Source organism: Zootoca vivipara, chromosome 2 (assembly GCF_963506605.1).
Source record: "Zootoca vivipara chromosome 2, rZooViv1.1, whole genome shotgun sequence".
NCBI classification, from domain to species: Eukaryota; Metazoa; Chordata; class Lepidosauria; order Squamata; family Lacertidae; genus Zootoca; species Zootoca vivipara.
This window is the reverse complement of record NC_083277.1, coordinates 16113595-16125985: the sequence shown is the minus strand read 5'-3', so window position 1 is coordinate 16125985 and position 12391 is coordinate 16113595. Positions and strand designations below refer to the sequence as shown.

The following is a 12391-nucleotide window of genomic DNA, read 5'->3' as shown; positions in this document are numbered from 1 at the left end:
ACCACCACCCGAAACCGAAAGTAGGCGGGGAGAAAGCCAGAAGTGGGTGTGCGCGCGGCAAAAAGAAAATTCTGGGAGGGGGGCGGGGCCGCGTGGAACCTAAATACGCGACTATTTGATTTCTATACCGCTTACTGCACGACAAATTATTTCCAACTTCCAGCGGTGTACATAAAAAAGTTAAGCAGGCGCGGGGAAAGTTTTGGCCCGCCGACGTCGCTGAACTACAGTCCCCATCATCCCAATGCATTAGCCCGTGCTTTCTTGCTGGGGCTGTTGGGAGTTGTAGTTCAATGCTACCATTCAGTGGATTTGTAACTGGCTTACTGACCGAACCCAAAGGGTGCTCATCAATGGCCCCTCCTCATCCTGGAGAGTAGTGACTAGTGGGGTGCCACAGGGTTCAGTCTTGGGCCCAGTCTTATTCAACATCTTTATCAATGACTTGGATGATGGGCTTGAGGGCATCCTGAGCAAGTTTGCAGACGACACCACATTGGGAGCGGTGGCTAATACCCCAGAGGACAGGATCACACTTCAAAATGACCTTAACAGATTAGACAACTGGGCCAAAGCAAACAAGATGAATTTTAGCAAGGATAAATGTAAGGTACTAAACTTGGGCAAAAAAAATGAAAGGCACAAATACAGGATGGGTGACACCTGGCTTGAGAGCAGTACATGTGAAAAGGACCTAGGAGTCTTGGTAGACCACAGACTTGACATGAGTCAGCAGTGTGATGCAGCAGCTAAAAAAGCCAATGCAATTCTGGGCTGCATCAATAGGAGTATAGCATCTAGATCTAGGGAAGTAATAGTACCACTGTATTCTGCTCTGGTCAGACCTCACTTGGAGTACTGTGTCCAGTTCTGGGCACCACAGTTCAAGAAGGATACTGACAAGCTGGAACGTGTCCAGAAGAGGGCAACCAAAATGGTCAAAGGCCTGGAAACGATGCCTTATGAGGAACGGCTTAGGGAGCTGGGTATGTTTAGCCTGGAGAAGAGAAGGTTAAGGGGTGATATGATAGCCATGTTCAAATATATGAAAGGATGTCATATGGAGGAGGGAGAAAGATTGTTTTCTGCTGCTCCAGAGAAGCGGACACGGAGCAATGGATTCAAACTTCAAGAAAGAAGATTCCACCTAAACATTAGGAAGAACTTCCTGACAGTAAGAGCTGTTCGGCAGTGGAATTTGCTACCAAGGAGTGTGGTGGAGTCTCCTCCTTTGGAGGTCCTTAAGCAGAGGCTTGACAGCCATATGTCAAGAATACTTTGATGGTGTTTCCTGCTTGGAAGGGGGTTGGACTAGATGGCCCTTGTGGTCTCTTCCAACTCTATGATTCTATGATTCAACAACGCCTGGCAGGCCAAAGGTTTCTCCCCACGCCTGGACTAAGGGGCAGATCCACAAGAAGCAGATTTAATGCACAGAGAATCCCGGGAGCTATCGTTTTCCCCTCGAAGAGTTACAATTCCTGGTACCTTTAAACTACAGTTCCTTGGATTTTTGGGGGCGTGGTGGTGGTGGTGGTGATGATAGAGTGTGGAGCTATCCCCAAAGTAATGGGCAACTTAAAACAGCAATACTAAAGATATATATACAAAAGTTACATTTTGTTATGGAAATCACGGGGGGGGGCGTCTTTAAAGTTGTTAAATGTTATAAATATTATGCATAAACGTATCCTTTCGACTTGACAGCTCAGGGAAGTTACCTAGTTTTTAAAATCATATAAAATCAACTCGTTTCCTCCATTCCAATGCTATTTTGCCCTTGAAAAGGGACTCCAGGAAGTGCCCAGAGGCACTTTGTTGGCCAAGCCTAATCCCATCACCAGATAGGGTTGCCAGACTCAATAGAGGACAGGACTTCTGTGCCTTTAATTGCCCTGCTCTCTTTTGAGTCTGGAAACCTTAGAGAGAAACCAGCAGACCCTTTGTTTAATTTCCAAGCAAAGGGTCTGCTGGTTTCTCTTTAAGGTTTCCAGACTCAAAAGAGAGCAGGGCAATTAAAGGCACGAGAAGTCCTGTCCTCTATTGAGTCTGGCAACCCTATCACCAGACCCACCCAGGTGGCAGATGATACAAAACCAGGACCTTATTGTTCTTTTCCTGTGAATACTCAAGAAGTTCCTCCCAGTACTTATCACACATTTATTTACTTTTGCCCTGAAACATTACCCTTATGTTACATCTTGTTTACCAGTATGTTAATATTGTATGTACCTCCCCTTTTCTGACGTTTAGCTATGTAACTATGATGTAGGAATGACACTTCTGAAATGCATTGTGGGATTTGGGTGGGAAGCTTTAAAAGTTCTTGTAACCCTGTTCTCAGTGTTCAGTCTTGGCTCGAACCTATTGTACAACAAACCTTGCTATTTTGCTCTGGTTGGTGGCTGGACTCCTTCCTTTATTCCGCAGCGGACCGCAGGCTCTTGCCCAGGGGTCCCCAGCCTATGGCCCGGGGGCCGGATGCGGCCCAATTAGCCTGCCAATCCGGCCCGCGACGACCCCCGTCGCCCGCTCTTACGGCGTGCAGCGCGGCAGCGCTCTTCCGGGTTGGGAAAAAGCGCCGAAAATCCTTTCTGCGCATGCGTATGGGCCTCTCCCGACCCGGAAGAAGTTATTTCTGGTGCACTTCCGGGTCGGGGGAGGCCCACGAGCACAACGGATTTTCGGCGCTTTTTCCACCCGGGAAGCGTGCCGCCGCGCCAGTAAGCGCCCGTGCGCATGCGCACGGGCGCGCACTCCCCCGCCCGCCGGCCCGCACAGGCACGCGCTCCCCCGCCCTCCGGCCCGCTGCGCGATCGGCGCGGTGGGAACCGGCCCAAACGCCGGTAAGTCTGGGGACCCCTGCTCTTGCCTGACGAACTGGGTGGCTGAGCAGCCTCGCACCCAGAATTTTCCCTAACAATTTATACAAATTGTTGTTGTTGTTTAGTCGTTTAGTCGTGTCCGACTCTTCGTGACCCCATGGACCATAGCACGCCAGGCACTCCTGTCTTGCACTGCCTCCCGCAATTTGGTCAAACTCATGTTCGTAGCTTCGAGAACACTGTCCAACCATCTTGTCCTCTGTCGTCCCCTTCTCCTAGTGCCCTCAATCTTTCCCAACATCAGGGTCTTTTCCAAGGATTCTTCTCTTCTCATGAGGTGGCCAAAGTATTGGAGCCTCAGCTTCACGATCTGTCCTTCCAGGGAGCACTCAGGGCTGATTTCCTTAAGAATGGATAGGTTTGATCTTCTTGCAGTCCATGGGACTCTCAAGAGTCTCCTCCAGCACCATAATTCAAAAGCATCAATTCTTCGGCGATCAGCCTTCTTTATGGTCCAGCTCTCACTTCCATACATCACTACTGGGAAAACCATAGCTTTAACTATACGGACCTTTGTCGGCAAGGTGATGTCTCTGCTTTTTAAGATGCTGTCTAGGTTTGTCATTGCTTTTCTCCCAAGAAGCAGGCGTCTTTTAATTTCGTGACTGCTGTCACCATCTGCAGTGATCAAGGAGCCCAAGAAAGTAAAATCTCTCACTGCCTCCATTTCTTCCCCTTCTATTTGCCAGGAGGTGATGGGACCAGTGGCCATGATCTTGGTTTTTTTGATGTTGAGCTTCAGACCATATTTTGCGCTCTCCTCTTTCACCCTCATTAAAAGGTTCTTTAATTCCTCCTCGCTTTCTGCCATCAAGGTTGTGTCATCTGCATATCTGAGGTTGTTGATATTTCTTCCGGCAATCTTAATTCCGGCTTGGGATTCATCTAGTCCAGCCTTTCGCATGATGAATTCTGCATATAAGTTAAATAAGCAGGGAGACAATATACAACCTTGTCGTACTCCTTTCCCAATTTTGAACCACTCAGTTGTTCCATATCCAGTTCTAACTGTAGCTTCTTGTCCCACATAGAGATTTCTCAGGAGACAGATGAGGTGATCAGGCACTCCCATTTCTTTAAGAACTTGCCATAGTTTGCTGTGGTCGACACAGTCAAAGGCTTTTGCATAGTCAATGAAGCAGAAGTAGACGTTTTTCTGGAACTCTCTAGCTTTCTCCATAATCCAGCGCATGTTTGCTATTTGGTCTCTGGTTCCTCTGCCCTTTCGAAATCCAGCTTGCACTTCTGGGAGTTCTCGGTCCACATACTGCCTAAGCCTGCCTTGTAGAATTTTAAGCATAACCTTGCTAGCGTGTGAAATGAGCGCAATTGTGCGGTAGTTGGAGCATTCTTTGGCACTGCCCTTCTTTGGAATTGGGATGTAGACTGATCTTCTCCAATCCTCTGGCCATTGCTGAGTTTTCCAAACTTGCTGGCATATTGGGTGTAGCACCTTAACAGCATCATCTTTTAAAATTTTAAATAGTTCAGCTGGAATATCATCACTTCCACTGGCCTTGTTATTAGCAGTGCTTTCTAAGGCCCATTTGACTTCACTCTCCAAGATGTCTGGCTCAAGGTCAGCAACCACACTACCTGGGGTGTACGAGACCTCCATATCTTTCTGGTATAATTCCTCTGTGTATTCTTGCCACCTCTTCTTGATGTCTTCTGCTTCTGTTAGGTCCTTACCACTTTTGTCCTTGATTATGGTAATCTTTGTACGAAATGTTCCTTTCATATCTCCAATTTTCTTGAACAGATCTCTGGTTTTCCCCATTCTATTGTTTTCCTCTATTTCTTTGCATTGCTCATTTAAGAAGACCCTCTTCTCTCTCCTTGCTGTTTTTTGGAAATCTGCATTCAGTTTCCTGTATCTTTCCCTATCTCCCATGCATTTTGCTTGCCTCCTCTCCTCCGCTATTTGCAAGGCCTCGTTGGACAGCCATTTTGCTTTCTTGCATTTCCTTTTCCTTGGGATGGTTTTCGTTGCTGCCTCCTGTATAATGTTACGAGCCTCCATCCATAGTTCTTCAGGCACTCTGTCCACCAAATCTAAATCCTTAAACCTGTTCCTCACTTCCACTGTGTATTCATAAGGGATTTGATTCAGATTGTATCTTACTGGCCCAGTTGTTTTTCCTACTTTCTTCAGTTTAAGCTGGAATTTTGCTATAAGAAGCTGATGATCTGAGTTACAGTCAGCTCCAGGTCTTGTTTTTGCTGACTGTATAGAGCTTCTCCATCTTTGGCTGCAGAGAATATAATCAATCTGATTTCGATGCTGCCCATTTGGTGATATCCATGTGTAGAGTCGTCTCTTGTGTTGTTGTGTTATACAAATTAATAGAGATAAATCTCAGTTCCTTCACCTGATCCCTTTGCCACTCCCCTCTGTCTCTCTTGTAGCAGCAGCCGGGCTTTTGCCTATGCCTTCACCCACCGGGGCCCCAAACTTACCACCACAACAGCTCACCATGGAGCTGTTCTGGAAAGTGCTAACACCACCCTAGTCTCTCCCTCTCTGGGTTTGCTTTTTTATAGACAGGCAAGGTGTTGAAGGAAGCTTCCTCAGGCCGCCCGCAGCTGTGGCCGAACCAGCGGTCATCTGCCCTCCCCAAACCCAGTTCCAGGCTAAAGCCAGTTTGGGCAAGTTTCACAGGGGGTTCCCAGGATGAGAAAAGGTCACTCACTCACACTCACACACACCCAATACTACCAGTTGTGTTTTTGGCCTTTGGCTGCTTCTGCTCCTCCAGCTACTTTTCAGTAAGTTCAGTTTGTGTTGCAAACTGGTCATTAAAAGGGTTGCTCATCAGTGTTAGCCCTACTCATAGTAGATCCACTAAAAATAATGGACATGATTAACTTGGGTCCATTAATTTCAATGGTTCTGCTCTCAGAATAATTTAGTTGGCTATAGCCCTTGTTCTTGTTCCTTTGTTCTCATGGTGCAACAGGTGTTTGGAATCAACCTCAAGCAGTTTGCACCTTGAGGTGATGGACCAGGAGAAACCCACCTGGGCTGCAGGTCTGTGTAAACCTAAACTTCATTCCAGCCTTTTGCTAGAGTAACCCTTTCAAGCCTGTCCTCCTCTTTGGTCTTGTTAAGTAGCAAGCTGCCCATGATCCTAATCACCTAGATTGCATCTTGAACTTTTAGGGGTGCTTGGGAGGGACATCTCTGTTTTGGGGGGGGGGTCCAGCCGCTCTCTTTCCCTGTCCACCTCTTTCACAATTTGCAGCCCTTAATCTCTCCTGCAGGGGGGCGCTAAGCACATGCTGCATGTTCGAAATCCATGTTGCATGTTTTAAAAAAATGCAATGGTAAGAAAGACGGTCCGTATTGAATTAAAAGGAAGATGTAATTCCAAACATTATTTTACACTTCATCTTTGCATGAAAGCCTCTTAAATCTGCATAGTTAACCTCGCCGGTGGATACGTTCTTGACTCTCTGCATTATCGCAAGCAGTGAAAAAGAAAAATTATTTTAGACAGCCTTTTGTTTGACTACAAAGACCAAGTTTCTTTAAAAAAATAAATAAATATTGATGGGACAACAAGCTCAGGCGTTCAAATCCTTTTCCGAATGATGTGTGCCAACAGTCTCTGGAGTGCAGTCGCCTGGACAAATTTAGTGTAAAAAGCAGATAGCCACAGACGAAGACTTTTCCACAACTGCAGCAACACGATTGTGTGAATTACTTGTGGGTAGCCGTGGATTCCTCCATGGGCAGCCTGGCTCACATTTTTATTTTCTCTGTGTGAATGCATCCCTTGGGAGAGTGAGAACAAGTTGCCTGGAGAAGGTTTTGACCAGCTGAACCCATCAAGCATACTAGGTGTGGCGATCCTGTGACACAAAACTGACCCTCGGTGGTTGGCTAAGGGCACATCATAACGGTTCCACAGCTTCTGCAGCGGTAAAGGCTGGCATTGAACCTTGTGGGCGAAAAAATATCCCTTCTGTCCAATCAAGTCAGTGCCGACCCACCCACCACCCTGCCGCGAGACAGGCCCCATCGCAGAACTGGGTGTCTCAGAACCACACAGAGCTTCCAACTTCTTTTCCCAGTCTTCCATATCTCCTCGGTCTTGTAGTATTCCACCTACGCTGTGTAAGGCTAATTCTGCCAGTCCTCACTACTCAAGTGGTTCAGGAGCCAATCCCTGCCTCACAGGCATGTTCTGGAGCGTTGACCGGGCCTGTTCTATTTGCACCAGCTCAGAACGCAGCAAGGAAATCTGTGACAAAAAATACAGAGTTAAACACGCAGATGAAGCATCACTGCTACCAGTGAGATAAGGAGGGTTGACTGTTGCTAATGCAGACTTATTTTCCCACAAGTTCATTTATGTTATTCCGTTTAGTGAAACTTGCAGTATAATCCTATAAACGTCGGCCCCAAGAAAGAGTTTATGGTTGAATAGCAAAGCACAGGGCAGATATACTATTTTAACAGAAGGAAATTATAATCTCCATGCCCTTTCCACAGCAAAAAGACTGATACTGATGAACTGGAAAAATAAAAATGCGTCTCCCTTCTACGATCGGATCGAAGACTTATACAAACTCGCAACTTGCATATAAACGCAGACTTGCCATGGACAAATTCAATGATATTTGGAATCCATTCTTGCAAATACCGTACAGTCGTACCTTGGAAGTTGAACAGAATCCATTCCGGAAGTCTGTTTGACTTCTGAAATGTTCAAAAACCAAAGCGCAGCTTCTGATTGGCTGCAGGAGCTTCCTGCATCGGAAGCCGCGGAAGCCCCACTGAACTTTTGGCTTACAAAAGAACGTTTAGAAAGTGGAACACTCACTTCCGGTTTTCGATCGTTTGGGAGTCGAAACGTATGAGTTCCTAGGTGTTGGGGAGCCGAAGTACGACTGTAATATGTTAAGATCTGGTGAAGTACAATACCAACCTTGTAAAGTATAGTTTGGGGTTTTTCCTCCCCACCCATTTATTTTCCCTTCTACATGGGTGCTGTTTCTCTTTCTCTTTTATTTACATCTCACTGTGTTTAGTGCACATATAACTATGTACTCTTTGAACTTTCAATATAGATGTTAAAAGAAAAAGAAAATTATAATGAGGATTATTATTATTTTTTTGTCGAAAGCCTAAAATGAAAGAAAAGAAAGTATTCAAGGCTGGGTTTACACATCACGTTTCTTGTTTAACTATGGTTTAAACGTGAATGAGAAGTCTGTGTTGGTACATGCCCCTCAAAAATCCCTGCTCTGCTCCTTCCCCTCTCCCGACCACATCGCAGGCAGCGAATGACAAACCTGGATTGTCATCAGAACAAGGGCTCATGGTTTGTTTCTCTCCAACCAAACCATAGTACCACTTGCGGTTTCATTTGACGAAAATGAAGCCACGAGTTTGGGCTCAGACAACCAGAGCAAAAAAGCAACTGTTGAGCCACACAATCCAGATCGCTGCTTGCTCGTGTTGCACAATTAAACATTACCTGTGGTTTAATGTGGCGTGCAACCATAGCCCCCCCCCCATAGCAGTTAATACCTTTTGCTGGTGATCCAGTTTGGCTTTTGGGGAGACCTGCTCCTGATATCTGGCCCCTTGGACCCGTACGGTGAGATCTGCCAGCTGCCGCTGCAGTTTCTTTTGCCGAGATGCAAATTTGAGGAGCTCCTTTTGGGGATCAACCAATCCCTACGGTGAGAGAAGAGGCACAGGTTCAATGCATGATACACATTTAAAAGAACCTCCTTCTAATCTAGACCCACTTGCAGTTACTCCCTGAAAGGTGGCCATAATCCTCCCACAATGCGTTTCACCTGGTCACCACTGTTACAAGAATTTAAAGGTCTCAAATGTAGAATATATATTCATAAACACACACATATCTAAATATAAAAAATTCCTTCAGTAGCCCCTTAAAGACCAACGAAGTTTTTATTTTGGTATGAGCTTTTGTGTGCTCGGGGGCGGGGGGCGGTGTGTGTGATGGGAATGGGTGATGGGCTGATAGGAGTGGTAAACCTGTTGATGACTGTTAACGACTGCAATTGGTCTTGCGGGAAAAAGCAAGGGCTGAGGTGCTAAGGAAAGCTTGATCATGTATAATGAGATAAGAATCCTATGTCTCTGTTCATACCAGGTGTCTCCATGGTTTTAAGCTTGCTAATGAGTTGTAATTCAGCAACTTCTCTTTCCAGTCTGTTTCTGAAATTTTTCTGTATTATACATGATCAAGCTTTCCTTAGCACCTCAGCCCTTGCTTTTTCCCGCAAGACCAATTGCAGTCATTAACAGTCATCAACAGGTTTACCACTCCTATCAGCCCATCACCCATTCCCGTCCCCCCCCCCATACACCCTCTGAATATATAGAAGGGTCTGGTTACTTCTGTTTCAGTGTATCTGATGAAGTGTGCATGCACACGAGAGCTCATACCAAAATAAAAACTTAGTTGGTCTTTAAGGTGCTACTGAAGGATTTTTTTTATTAAGTTTTGACTCAGACCAACACGGCTACCTACCTGTAACTATATCTAAATATATGAACCATGTGTCTGATATAGTACAGGAGAGCAATTCTGATGCCATTTTTACTTTCCCAATGACCTCAAATGTTCCTCTGCAATAAGGGAGCCTTCCCATTGTCTTTTTGCTTGCAAATCCTGTCTTAAGGGCATATATGTGTATGAATAGGGTGAGCCTATGAACCGGATTCAGGAACTAAAAGTATTTACCATCACAAAAGAATGCCCAGACTGCCCAGGTAAAGCAATCAGTGACCATTATCAGGTATCCTGGCAGGCAGGATTTCTGCTGTAGATGGCCTCCTTCTGTGACGTATGTATGATATTTCAGGGGGGGGGGTGGTCTTGGGCTACAGGGTGGGCAATTTCAAAAGTCTATATAGGGGCTTGCACACCATTGTTCAGGGTTCTCATCCCTCTTGCACGTGGTGACCCTGTTGCAACAGTTCCTTGAATAAAGATCAGGCTTACTCGCCGCTTTGCTTCTCAATATTACTTTGCTTGGCCTCTGTTTTCTCCTACCAATAGGAAACCCACTTAAGGACTCTATACGGGCTCCGGAATACCCCATAAGGGAAAGGGAGCAGTTCCCCCCCCCCCTTATAACACCACCTTTCTTTGGTTTCCTTATGAATCTGTCTCCTTGAACCAAGCAGTTGCCCCAACTTGGGTCTTACCTGCAAATCCACATAGATGACAGTTTGTTCGTGGCCCTTCGCAGCCACGCAACTCGCAGGTAGTTCTGCTCCCTCAATACCTGAGAGGAGTCTCAGAGATCCAGCCAAAGACAAAGTCTGCAAGGGTTCTCGATAGGTCTCATATATGCCACGGGAAACTGCCTCTGGGCAAACCAGATACACTAGGGACAGAAAGAGAGATTTAAAAATACAGGCATTGTCCTCAGACAATCAAAGGTATCAGCCAATTGGAGGGAGGGGGCTCCAGTTATACCAGGCTTCCTCAAACTCGGCCCCCAGATGTTTTGAAACTACAATTTTTCCTATCCCAATGACCACATTTCCTTACTAAGCCCTTGTGCTAAATGAACACTTCTCCACAAAGCAGAAATTTGAAGAGGTCTTACCTGTCGGCCGAGCTTTGGTCAGCTGGTAAGTTGCCCTCAGGGCACGCACGGCTCTAATGACTTCCTGTACTAACAGGAAGTTTGCCTCTTCGTCGGGATGACACCAGTGAGCCTAGAAATGTGGAGGAAGGGAAAACTGACATGCTTATGATAGTATTTTATTCTCTTGTTAATTATGCTGTTTTAAATGCGCATTTTGGACGCAGGTGGCGCTGTGGGTTAAACCACTGAGCCTAGGGCTTGCCGATCAGAAGGTCGGTGGTTCAAATCCCCGCAACAGGGTGAGCTCCCATTGCTCAGTCCCTGCTCCTGTCAACCTAACAGTTCAAAAGCACGTCAAAGTGCAAGTAGATAAATAGGTACCGCTCAAGCGGGAAGGTTAACGGCATTTCCGTGTGCTGCTCTGGTTCGCCAGAAGCAGCTTTGTCATGCCGGCCACATGACCTGGAAGCTGTACGCCGGCTCCCTCGCCAATAACACGAGATGAGCGTCGCAACCCCAGAGTCGGTCATAACTGGACCTAATGATCAGGGGTCCCTTTACCTTTACCTTTAAATGTGCATTTTATATTTGACTTCACTTAGCAATGTTTCCTTTTGAAATGTTTAAGATCTTTTTTTAAAACTTTGTGTTAAATGTATATTCTGTAGCTGACCTCCTTTGTAATGTTTTGTTTTGAAATCATTAAGATAATATTTTAGTTTCCTGTTGATGTTTCTTTTGACTATACTTTATATTTGACTTTCTCCAGAAATGTTTGATTCTGGATTGTTTTATTGATGTTTTAATATGCTGTAAACTGCTTTGAGATTTTTCTTAAAAATATAAAGCGGTATAGAAATGAAAAAATAAAATAAAACTTGAAAAAAATCATTCTTTCCTTGTAGAATTAGAGCCACGGCTACACCATACCTTTAAAACACTATTTTATTTCATATTTATTTTGTGAAACTTATATATATATCTCAATAGTAGAAAACCTTACACCAATTTAAGTGTCATGGCTTCCCCCAAAGAATCGTGGGAGCAGCAGTTTATTAACAGTGCTGAGACTTGTTGGGAGATGCCTAGCCCCCTCACAGAGTTACAATTCTCAGAGTGGTTTAATTATCCAATCCCTTTCCCAGGGAATTCTGGGAATTCTATCTCTCCGAGAGGAATCACAATCTCCCAACAACTCACAGCACCTCCAAAATGGCACCACAGTGCTTTCGATGTACGGTGCAGATGTGGCCAAAGTTGAAACTAGAACTTGCTGTAATGTCTACATTACTGGATATTCAGAACAGGGACCTTGTACAGTGGTACCTTGGTTCTCAAACGCCTTGGTTCTCAAACTCTGAAAACCCAGAAGTAAGTGTTCCGGTTTGCAAACGCTTTTCGGAAGCCGAACATCCGATGCAGCTGACTGCTATTGTTTCCGGGGCGCCTGTACCAATCAGAAGCTGCGCCTTGGTGTTTTTTTGTTTTGTTTTTCAATGTTCACAGCCACCTTTAATTGACAATAAGGACATGAACTGTAGAGGAAGAGTAACAGTGGAACAAAAATATGCTTCTACTGGTCTTTTAATTCCTTCAGTCTTCTGATGGCAGATTTCACAGTCACCGCTGAAGTGGTGTTGTATGTCCAGGCGCCACCAGCTACTGTTTTCATACAAGAGCCACAGTTCCAGGTACCCACAACTTTCCTCTTCATTTTGGTCTTGCCACAGAAGGAGCAAGTATATTTAGCATGCTGGCTAATTTCAATCTTCTTGGAAGACAAATGGACTTCCGGAACTGGTTAAGTTTGGCACTTTTGTTTTTGCTATTTATTTTGTGTTTTTGTTTTTGAGGCTTTTTCGATTAATTTGTTTTTGTGACTGTGTGGAGCCCAGTTCAGCTACTGATTGTGTGACTGC

General features: G+C 45.3%; 1 protein-coding gene across 5 annotated transcripts in view; it reads right to left on the bottom strand.

The window, feature by feature from the left end:
* Positions 1 to 6093: 6093 nt before the first annotated feature.
* Positions 6094 to 12391, bottom strand: part of VARS2 (valyl-tRNA synthetase 2, mitochondrial) — a 36489-nt gene continuing 30191 nt past the window's right edge. For all 5 annotated transcript variants that reach the window (XM_035107223.2, XM_035107224.2, XM_035107226.2 and 2 more), the window contains 4 exons: positions 10491 to 10602; positions 10084 to 10265; positions 8425 to 8574; positions 6094 to 7132 (listed from right to left, as the gene is read on the bottom strand). In XM_035107223.2, the coding sequence (XP_034963114.2) occupies positions 7031 to 7132; positions 8425 to 8574; positions 10084 to 10265; positions 10491 to 10602 (546 nt within the window). In that variant the 3' untranslated portion in view covers positions 6094 to 7030. The remainder of the gene's footprint in view (positions 7133 to 8424; positions 8575 to 10083; positions 10266 to 10490; positions 10603 to 12391) is intronic.